We start from the raw sequence: 10,669 nt of genomic DNA on the forward strand, positions 1-10,669 counted from the left end.
TTTCCTTCCTTTCTCGGCAGTGGCTGTGGTCAGAGCCCAGGTGCAGCAGGAGCCGTCGGCAGAGACCACCGAGGACCCGTCAGCATCAACTGCTCACACCCCAACATACAGACCCGTACATCCTGGTACCGTCAGCTCCCGGACCGAGGCCCCGCATTCATCACATTTGGTCACAAAGGATCCAAAGAGCTGCCGGACCTGCCAGGGCGGCTGTCGGTGGCGGCAGACCGCCGGTCCAGCGCCCTGTGGCTCGCCCGGCCCCCGCGGGGACGCGGCGGTGTATTACTGCGCCCTGAGAGACACGGGGAGAGGAGCCGGGGCTGCGGCCGGGCACGAACCGCCGCGGGCGGGGCCGGGCCTGTGGGGCGGGGGCGGGGGACAGCCCCGGGCGGGCCCGCCAGGGGGCGCTGCCGCTCCGCCCGCCCGCCCCCTCCCCCCCCCCCCCCCCCCCCCCCCCCCGCCCCCCCATCTCCCCGCTTCCCCCGCCCGCCCGGCACCGCACCGGCACCGGCACCGGCACCCACCCCCTGCCCCGGCCACGCAGACAGAAATCCCCCGCGAGAGCGGGGAGGAATCGCGACCGCAGCGGCGGCGGGGGCCGGCGGTGCCCGGGAAGGAGCGCTTGCAGCCGCCGTCCCCGCTGGCTCCCGGCGAGGAGCAGCGCCTTTCTGCTCTGCCCAGGGAGGCAGCAGAGATCCTCCTGCCCACGGGCAGCCCTCGGTCCTGCCGCAGGGACCGGCCACTGCTGACACGGGACATGCAGGGCCTCTTCTCGGGCGTCTGACTTGCCCCACTGGGATAGCCAAGGGAGCCCTGAGCAGGTGCTCCCCTCTGCTCTGTAAGCACAGGGACTCCCCTGCGAAGTTGCTAATGCGAAACTTGACTTAGAAAACAACACCCGGAAGGGGTTCCACATTTTGTTTCTTTCTCCTCTGCCCAACAGAAAACTGCTGGAGGCTGCATTTCTGGGGTGTGCATTTCTGGGATCTAGTTTGTCCCTCTGTGCACATGCCTCTTGTCATGCTAAGTCTGTTTTGGAAAGCAAAGAGCTGCTCCTGGAGAGGAGAAGCTGTGGGGGAAACTGAGAAAAGCAGCCATGATGGCAGGCCAACATATTCCCATTACTGGAGTGATGTCACCTGAGTCGGCCATGACAGTTGGCAGCGAGGCCTTCTGACGTGACAAAGAAAGTTCAAGCTCAGTGGAAGAGAGGGAGTGGGGAATATGTCCAAAGCAGAGATGTGCCAGGGGGAAAGAGGAGGAGGCAAAGAGTTGGAGGCACCTGGAGGAAAATGTCTCTGTGAGGTACTGGAAGGTGGATGAGAAGCCCCATTCCCACCTGGACAGGGTAAGAATGCTAAGATTTGGATCCCACCTGGAGGTGGAATTCAGGTCTGCCCTCAAGGCTGACTGTACACAAAGACCCTGAGAGAGGTTTCAGGGTCTTGTAGGAAACACAGGACATCTGGCAGAGCAAACAATAAATATGCTGGAATACTGGGGCACAAACTAACTCCTTCCAGAATGACATTTCAAGTGAGCTGAGTGCTTTTTTACACGCACCTTACATCTGAAACTGGTTGTTCCTTTGGCCATCTTTCCATTTTCTTTCATGTTTGTAACATCTCAGGTGTCCTTGAACATGAATGCCATGGTTTAGTGTTGCTGCAGGTGTTGCAGGGAGACACTTCAAAGACTGAGCTCAGCAGGGGCTTTCCCCCCAGAGCCTTCACTCAAAAGACCCAGTCTTGTCTGGGGACAGGAGCCTTTCAGCACCTTGAGGAACTCGCACACCTGAGGAACTTCGCCAGAGGTCACTGTAAAGGTGTGTGGAAGGTGAGAGCTGCTGGCTCGCTAAGGCTGTCAGCTCAAGCCCCTTTTTCCTTTCAAAGGGAAGAACAAGTAAAAGGGAAAGTGATAAACAAAGCACACAATGACACCGATCTCTCAGTAAGTGATAAGGGAGACAAGGAGGGAGACCAGAGCTCTTCAGCCGCTAATTGATGGGTCATGAGGAAACTGCAGGTGTGGCTCTGCAGTGGGTCATCCTGAGTTTATAACGATTACGGATGTTTGAAGGGGTCCTGCAGGACTAGGCAACACTTATTAAGGAATGCTTAGGAGAGGGGTCAGGTGTGGGGGGAAAGAGAGTCCTGGAGAGGTGTAAGAAGAGGCAAAAGGGAGGAGGAAGGATAAAAGCAGGTACCTGCACCTAAGCAGGGGCTGGTCAGTGCACTTGTTGGGATGATCTCTGTGCCTGATCAGTAAAGTCGGAAACTGGAGGGACCGCATTGCAGGTGTATGTCTGAGAGGTGAAAGGCCCGGTGACTGGAGGGACCTCAGTGTGTTTCTCCTTTTAATTTGTGAATTGTACTTGATGTGCATGGGTGTGTATTGGCATTTGGTAGGGTATTTCAAGCTGGCCTGGGCAGTGAGTTGGAGGAAAATCTGTATCTAAAGTGTGAGCCAGAGGTGGGTAAGGGAGCCCAAGGCCAGCACATGGATGATAGGCTGATATTACCAAGACATGGCCTTGTTTGAGGGATCCCGGAATGTGGGGGTGATTGTGAGAGGAGTGGGTGCTTGCATGCATCTGTTTGCTAGTGAACATCAGGCTGGCCTATCTAGAGAGAAGAAGGAGACCCAGGTGGTGGGTGAGAGGGCCCAGGCTCCAGGCAGGGCTATTAGAAGGGCTGAAGGCCCATGCTGATATTTGAGGGATGCAGGACTGTGGGCATGCTTGTGACTGCAGAGGGCGAGGCGGGGTGTGTTTTCAGTAGGGGACTGTGTGTCACAGGCATACTGGGGACAGTCAAGTGAGGGTCCACTTAGATGATGAATACACTGGAGCATCTCCTATATGCAGAAAGGCCGAGCGAGCTGGGAGTGTTCAGCAGAGAGAAGTCTCAGGGGAGATGTCATCAATGTGCACAAATACCTGAAGGGAGGCTGTGAAGATGGAGCCAGGCTCTTCTCCAGGGGTGTCCAGTGACGGGACAAGAGGCATTTGGCACAAGCTGAAAGGAGGGCTCTGTGTGAACACCAGGAAACCCTTTTTCACTGGCAGGGTGAGGGAGCACTGACACAGGATGCGCAGAGAGGTTATAGGAGTCTCCAGCCTTGGAGGTTCTCAAATCCGCCTGGACATAGTCCTTCGCAACCAGCTCTAGGTCACCCTTCCTGAAGGTGGGGTTTGGACCCAATGACGTCCAGTGGCCTCTTCCAAATTTAACAGTTCTGTGTTTCTCTAACACAAGACATGAGGAGGGTCTGAGAGAACTGGACTTCTTTCAGCCTTCAAAAGAGAAGCTTAAGAGAGAGCTTTTTGATGCTTCGAACACTTGAGTGGAGGATGAAGGGCCAGATGGAACCAAACTCTTCTTGAGCACAGTGATGATAGAGCAAAAGGCAAGGGGCACGTTCTGGAACAGGGGAAACTGCTACTAGAAATTTGGAATTGTGGGTTTTTTAATGATGAGGGTGGAGCGTGATTGTAGATAGATCCCAGTAAGAATGGGACTCTGGCTCCACAGAGTGTTGATTAAAATACCATTAATTGGAGGTAACACCAGAAGGTAAAAGGGGATAGCACGGGTGACGTTATGCCCCTTCAGATACTGGAAACCCTGAGTTATGGAGCATGAGGTGGAGCTCGAGTTGGGGTTTAGCACATAGTGCAAAATCCTGCCCTATACTGAGACTGGCTGGCTTTGTCATCTTTTAAGTTTTCATGGGATTTTCTTAGAAATAGACCACTCCTAATTTCTACTGTTCAGCAGAAGGACGTTTATAAGAAAGCACAGTGCTTCACTCCTAGATGAAGACAAGGACGGGCTCATGGCAATGCTGCCGAGTTTGCCAAGTGATATATACAGCTCAGCACAGCACAGGCCTGTGCCTGCTCAGGTTAGGTTAACTTAACGATAACGAACAGTTTGTTATCTCTGCCATGACTGGTGCGTGGGGTGGCTTTGGAGTTAATGTGGAAAGGGGGTGGGAGTAGGGGTCCCCACCTGCCCATCCGCCACCCCTTCACGTGCCCTTTCATCTCTGGGGTGCAGAGCTACCCTATCCTCACCCCTCGCAGTGCAGCAATCCAATGTGTGCCCCATGAGCTCCCTGGGAGTAGTAGGTACCTACTGATCCCTCATCCTGTTTCCTGCTGACCCCTCACTCTTTCCCTATGGAATAAATGATCCTTGTCAACTCTGGGTTTGTGGCATGTCACGGTCCCACTGGAGCCAGGTTGCCTCTCCCACACTGTGGGTTATCCACCAGAATAAGACACAGCCAGACCCCTGGGCTGCTGCACAGCAGGGTTCATCTTCCTAGTGCTGGGGACTTGGAGGAGGGGACAACTTGCCTGTTGTGTCTCAGGCAGCTGAGGAAGGAAAGTGAGGAAGTGACAGATATAGAGGAGACTTCTGTTTCCAGAAGAAATAGCAGTGTCCCCGGTGAGCTGAGGACCCCAGGGGAAGATGTGAAACTTAGTGGGGAAGAAACCCCGGTCCTCCCAAGTGGTCCAGCACTGGGTGTGCAGAAGAGCAGGTGATTCTAGCTGGGAGGTGTGGACTCCACTGTGAGCTGCCCAGGAACAGCCTCTTCCCATGCCTGGGGACCACAGGGACCCCCATGGTGGAAATGTTCAGAATGCCATTGGCTGAGTGAGCCACAGGTGTTGCTGCTGGAGGAGGGAGACACCCAGGAGGAGCATTTCAGGCACAGGAAGGACAGATAATTTCTCTTTCCCGCTTCTTCCTTTGCTCCCCCAGCAGAGTTGTTTCTGGCAGCTCTGTTATCTCGGGGCTGGGAGGGTGGTTTTCTGACTCTCTCACTCAGCAAACAGGCAGGTTGGTCTCAGCATGCACCTCGGATATCTCATCCTCACTGTCTTCGTGGGGTAACTGCCAGGTAAGTCCTGGCTTTCTATAAACACATACTACTTCTTCTCCCAAGGAAACCCTTGCCAGCCTTATCAGGATCATGCAGAGAACTACTCTTGACTGACAGGAAAACGCTGGGAAATACCCGCTCCCATTTGTGGTTTTGCAATAGTTCTCTCAAGATGCTGCTACTGTTGGAAACAAGATTTGAGCAGAGAGGAGAGATACCTCAGAGCCCTTCTCCTGCTTTTCCCTCCCCTGCAAGCCCTCTCTCTCTGCCTCTCTCTTCTGATCCACCTGCTGTCACTGTAGGAGATCTCAGCTCTCTCTGCACTCCCATATTTCTCCCTTTCCACCACAAATTAGCAGATCCTGTCAAAGCTGTGACAGGGACTTCAAAGGTCTCATCTCACGGACAAGAATTGGGTGTCCCATTCTGCCTCCTGGCTGGCACATGACTGTCATGGCTGCCAGTTTTCTCCTGGTTGCCAACACAGCCAGCGCTCCCTTTTTCAAGCTCAGCATTGTGTGTACTCAGGGAGCTAGGAGCCCTCAGAGATGACAGGGATGGGGAAGTAGGATGAATCTTTTCGCCACAGCTCCATGGACCCCTCAACCTGCAGGAGGGATGCTGGTCCCGGTACATGGTGCTCAGGCATGACAGGCTTGAAAACACGTGTGCATGCACATCCATATGTAGATGCACACATCTTAACCCTCCAGGACATGTCGTCACATAAATGTTCACATGTGCTTATACGCACCTGCACACTCACACTTGCATGTAGATATATATGCAAGCGCCGGTGCGAACACAGATATAGACGTGCTTATCTGCACACAATATGCCCACCCACATACACTCACATGCACACTCAAAACACACACTGACTTTCTCACCTGCACAAACGTGCATGTACACAAACAGAGGCACAGACACAGACAGAAATGCACTTGTTTACACACACATTGGCAGACACTCACTCTCACATGTGCAGTTGCAAATGCACACACAAATGCAAACACATAGGCACAAATACGCCCACAAGAACAGACAGACGCACAGGCACACGAGGAAGCACAGCCTCCCCCAACATTCCAATAACCAGGACTCCACCAGCCAGCTCTCTGCCTCTGTGCCCCTCACCTTTAGGCAAGTCCTTGAAAGCCCAGTGCTAAGAAGTTACATCAGGCACCAGATGTCCCTGGTGGATTTCATGACAGCAAAGGGCTTTTGTGGGTTGAACGAAAGTAGTTCAATCGGTTGTGTTCTCATCAGAGGCGAGAGAGACGGTGTATTGGGGTCCAGGCTGCTGGGTCTTTTTTGGACATTCAGCCTGTTCACATGTGAAGTCCATTCATGAGAGACAAAGTCAAAGCTAGAGACAATCCCTACTGCTGCAGCTCCAGGAGTTCCCCACCTAACAAGGCAAAGGAATCCCAAAGTCTGACAAGATCCAGCCGATCCCTGGTGATCGCTGTAGGGCAGTCATGGAGGTCTGGGACCAGTTCCAGCTTCAAAGCAGGGAGAGGTGCTGCCCTGACATGCCCACACATCAGCAAAGGGTTGTGTGTCTGGGCTGAGCCAGATGGCCTGCAGCTGCAAATGCTGAGGCTGGGACACCAGAAAGGAAGCTGGCCTGATGAGTTTGCCTTAAGATAAGTACCCTCTTTTCAAAAGCCAAACTAGTATTAATCAGCAGGTGGCATCTGGAGGAGATTGCAAAGTGCCTGAGCCAAGCCCTAACATCTGTCAGTTAACCTGGCTCCTTAGAGCTCATGGAGCTGCACTGCTGGAGAAGTCTGTCTCTGCGTCGCCTTTTAGCACTGGAGCAGTCCCCAGAGCCACGGGCGTGGTGGCAGGAGGCTGCGCCCAGCACTGCACAGGCACCAGGAGAAAAAGCCTTGTGCCCTGAGAGTCTCCTAGAAGGCTGTTTTTTTCCAAGTGTCCTCACCTGGTCTGGAAGGCTCCTATTCAGGTCCCCCCCAACTGTGACATGCCTCCCTTGGAAGGAGTCCAGCTCCTAACTATGCTCTGCAAGTGCAGCATCAGGAAGGAAGGTGCCAGCCCCATGGGTTTGTTAGCAATCTTCTCAGAAAGCAGCTGCAACATCGCTTAGGGTAGTCAGCTGCTGCTGTAGTAAGGAAGAAAATTTTTACGATAAGGGTGGTGAGTCACTGGAATGGGTTGCCCAGAGAAGTTGTGGATGCCCCGTCCTTGGAAGTGTTCGTGGTCAGGCTGGACGGGGCTTTGAGCAACCTGATCGAGTGAGAGATGTCCCCGCCATGGCGGGGGGTCAGCCTCGATGGTCTTTCAAGGTCCCTTCCAACCCGACCCATTCTAGGAGTCTCTGACAGCCCGAGACATGCCCGCCAGGGAGCGCTGCTGCTCTGCTCGCCGGGGCCACCTTGCCCCACCCAGCCCCTCCCGGCCCCGGGGCGCTTCCCCTGCCGCCAGGCATTGTCATCAGCATCAGCACTGCCGCCGGCATCGAGCATCGCCATGGCAGTCGGCATCCAGCTTCTTCCGAGCTTCTCCATCGTTTCCCACCACGGGATCTCTTCCGGTCCTCGGAAGCCATCCCGCAGAGTCAGGGCTTTGAGCCCAACACAGACACGAGACAATGACGTAGAGGTGACTGAAACCCTCAGGCTTTCTCCATAGGTCCCAGACCATGAGGCTGTTGTAGAGCATTTGGCTCCACACCAAATGCAGAGCCTTTTGGTGTGCAGGTGAAGTCCCAGAGATGGGATGCAAGCTTGGACGCGCCTAGTGTCCGAGACACACTGGGGGCTCAAGGGGTGCCAAGGTCATGTCTCAGAGGCGGTCAGAAAGAGAATTCAGACCAACTGCACTCTGAGATGTGTTTTTGAAAGGGTAGCCAGCCAGGGAAGTGATCCTTCTCTTCTGTCACTCATGAGACGCTGCCTGGGGTCTTTTTATTTCTCACTTTTTTTTGACCCTGAAAATTCTCAAATACTGGAATGCACTGTTCACAGATATTTTACAGGCTCTGGCCTTGGAAATTTTCCAGGCATGACAGGCACAGCCCTGAGCAGCCTGATCTAATGAGACCTGCTCTGAGCAGGGACTTGGAGTGGGTGATCTGCAGAGGACCTATCCACCCTAAATTGTGCTATGGTAAGAGTAAAAATAGTGTGGCTACAAGGATTTGTTAAAGGCTACAAGGAAGGAGAGGTCAAATGCAGATCCTACTTGTTTTGAGGAAACCGAGAATGGAAGGGTTATGATCAAGTGAAGGGACTGTTTATTTGCATTTGAGTGGGGTTTTTTTTTCCCCCAACAAGCTTTTCAGCAGCTGATTTCTGAGATTTATGAGATGAGATGGGCAGTGTGGCTAGAAACGTCATTTATTGGTTCCTGAGATATCTTCTCCTGAATAGAGCGAGAAAGTCCACAGTGCCTGGAGGGGCTGAGTGGGACAGTTGGTGTCTGCAGGGTGTGGGGTTGTTGACCATTGTGTTTGTGATTGCTGCAGCCTTGGGGTGTGCTGAGAGGAGCTTGGGGCACCATACAGGAGCCAGGAGAGGCCAACTCAACCACGGTCTTGAGGCTGGTGAAACAGGAGGCACGAGGCATCAAGGAGAGAGAGACTCCCAAGATGTTGCACAGGAGGATGTGTCAGCGAGCTTGGTCACCAGGTGCGTGTCTATCCCCCTTTGAACCCCTCACCTTGGAAAAGCAAAGGTGTTGTCTGCAGGAGCAACACGTGTCACTGCTGGAGGAGGGAGGACCACAGCATGGGCAATTCAAGCGTGCTAAGGAGAAGCATTTTGTCTTGCCTGTTTCATTCTTTGTTGCCCTTGCTGAGTCATTTCCGGCAGCTGTGCTCTCTCAGGGCTCTTGGTGGGGACGTGTGGCTTTTTTGAGTCTCTCTCACACATGCAGGAGGATTGGTCTCAGCATGCACCTCGGGTATCTCATCCTCGCTGCTTTCCTGAGGCAACCACTAGGTAAGCACTGGCTTTGACCGAAGGCTTGATTCCTCTTCCCCCCAGGAGACCCTCACCCCCTCAACAGTTCTCTGCAGGGAGCTGCTCTTGAATTATGGGCAAATGTTGGGGAACATCAGATCACACGGGTGGTTTTGCACCTGCTTTCTCAAGATGCAGTTACCGATGGAAAAGAAAAATGGGACCAAGAAGAAGCCTCTCCTCTCCCGATCATCTTAGACCCCTGCCCTTCCTTTTCTCTTGCCAACCATCCACCTCTCTCTGCCTCTCTCTGCTGATCTGCCTGGGCCCAGCGTTTCACAGACATATGACTGCAGAAGCTCTTTTCTATCTCAGCAGTACCTATTTTCTGAGGCACAGGACTTTTGAAAGATGATGCAGGGACACGAAAGCTCTCTCATCCCACTCTCATTCTTAGGGTGTCCCAGCATCTCTCCTGGCTGGCACATGTCATGCAGCATGCCCTGGCTATCCATTCCTCCTGTGTGATTGCAATGCCAGGGCTTCCTTTTCCCTCCCCTCCCTTAACCTTGGAGCCTTTTGAGAGCACAGGGAATGGGGGAGCAGGATGAAACTTCTCACAGGAGGTCCCGGGTCCCTCACCCTGCTGGAGGTGTCCTGCAGCCAGCACAGGAAGGCCAGGCACTACAGGCTCTTCCCTGGCCTCCAGGCAGTAGGAGGAGAGTGAGGATGGAAGACCTGGGTGAAAGCACAGCTCTCTCGGGGGTATCCCTGTGGGAGGTTATTGGCATTACAGTGCTATGGGATCCACGCTGAGCTGAGGTCTCAGACCTCCTGCCCAAAGACACTCACCACCTTGCTGTTCCCACCCCATGGGGTCTTGCTGCAGAGCAAGACACGGGGAACCTTCTCCTCTGGCACTTTGCATCCCCTCTTGTTTTGCATCTTGGAGCCTTTCCCTGCACAGCTGCTGACCCTTGCTTTCTTCCAGGCACCATGGGGGCAGACCACCGTCACCCAGCAAGAAGGACAAGTCACAGTCAAGGAGAGAGGCACCTTCCAGACCACCTGCACCTACCAGGTCACTAACTTCTATGGATTGCTCTGGTACCAGCAGAGGAAAGGCCAAGGTCCACAGCTTATCTCATATCAGGCAGCAGCTGGCCCCAGGCGGAGTGGCCGTCTCACCACGTTGCTGAACACCACGGGGAAGAACAGCCTTCTCCGGCTGGAGGAAGTCGAGGTCTCTGACGCTGCCTTGTACCTCTGTGCTGTGCAAGACACCCTGGTGCAGGAAGCTTCCTTGGCTGTGCAACAAGCCAGGGGAGAGAGGGCATTGGTTTGTGTGAGGCTGAGCTTGCGGAAGGGGCCCTCAGCTCTCCCCTGGCAGTGTTGCTTGCCCTGTACACCCAGAGCTCTGCAGGTCAAAATCCTCTTCCAGGAGAGGACAGTGTCAGTGGCTCGAGAGGAAGAAGAAGGTGGTGAACGAGTCTCAGGTTCCCTCGTTTTCACCATGGGTTATGCGGTGATTCTGCCCATGGCTTTGGAGAAGTGATGGGCAATGTAGGAGGTTGGGACCGCTTGTGCAATGCTTCCCTGCTGCTCTTAACTTTCTGGTTTTGTCTACTGCACGTTGCTTCTTCAGGTATTCCTGCAACCTGTTCCTTAGAGTACCTGCTCCGGGATGTGTCCCTCAGAGGTCAGAGTTTCAAAGTAAGATGAAAAATGTAAATAACATGCCACAGGACAACGCTCCTTCCAGGAATTACATGCTTACAACAATTTTGGAAAATACTCAGAACTACTCTGAGGGTCCTCCAGTTGCTGCATGCCTACGTGCTGTGATCCAG

General features: G+C 53.8%; 1 protein-coding gene and 1 pseudogene across 1 annotated transcript; both read left to right on the top strand.

The window, feature by feature from the left end:
* Window positions 1-10: 10 nt before the first annotated feature.
* LOC115338373 lies at window positions 11-784 on the top strand (annotated as a pseudogene).
* Window positions 785-7,386: 6,602 nt separating this feature from the next.
* On the top strand, window positions 7,387-10,469 carry LOC121233138. Its single transcript, XM_041121956.1, has 2 exons — window positions 7,387-7,473; window positions 9,811-10,469. Exons 1-2 carry the CDS (start codon window positions 7,387-7,389, stop codon window positions 10,372-10,374), a joined length of 651 nt encoding a protein of 216 aa, XP_040977890.1. The 3' UTR covers window positions 10,375-10,469.
* Window positions 10,470-10,669: the final 200 nt, after the last annotated feature.

This window comes from Aquila chrysaetos, unplaced genomic scaffold (genome assembly GCF_900496995.4).
Source record: "Aquila chrysaetos chrysaetos unplaced genomic scaffold, bAquChr1.4, whole genome shotgun sequence".
Classification (NCBI taxonomy): domain Eukaryota; kingdom Metazoa; phylum Chordata; class Aves; order Accipitriformes; family Accipitridae; genus Aquila; species Aquila chrysaetos.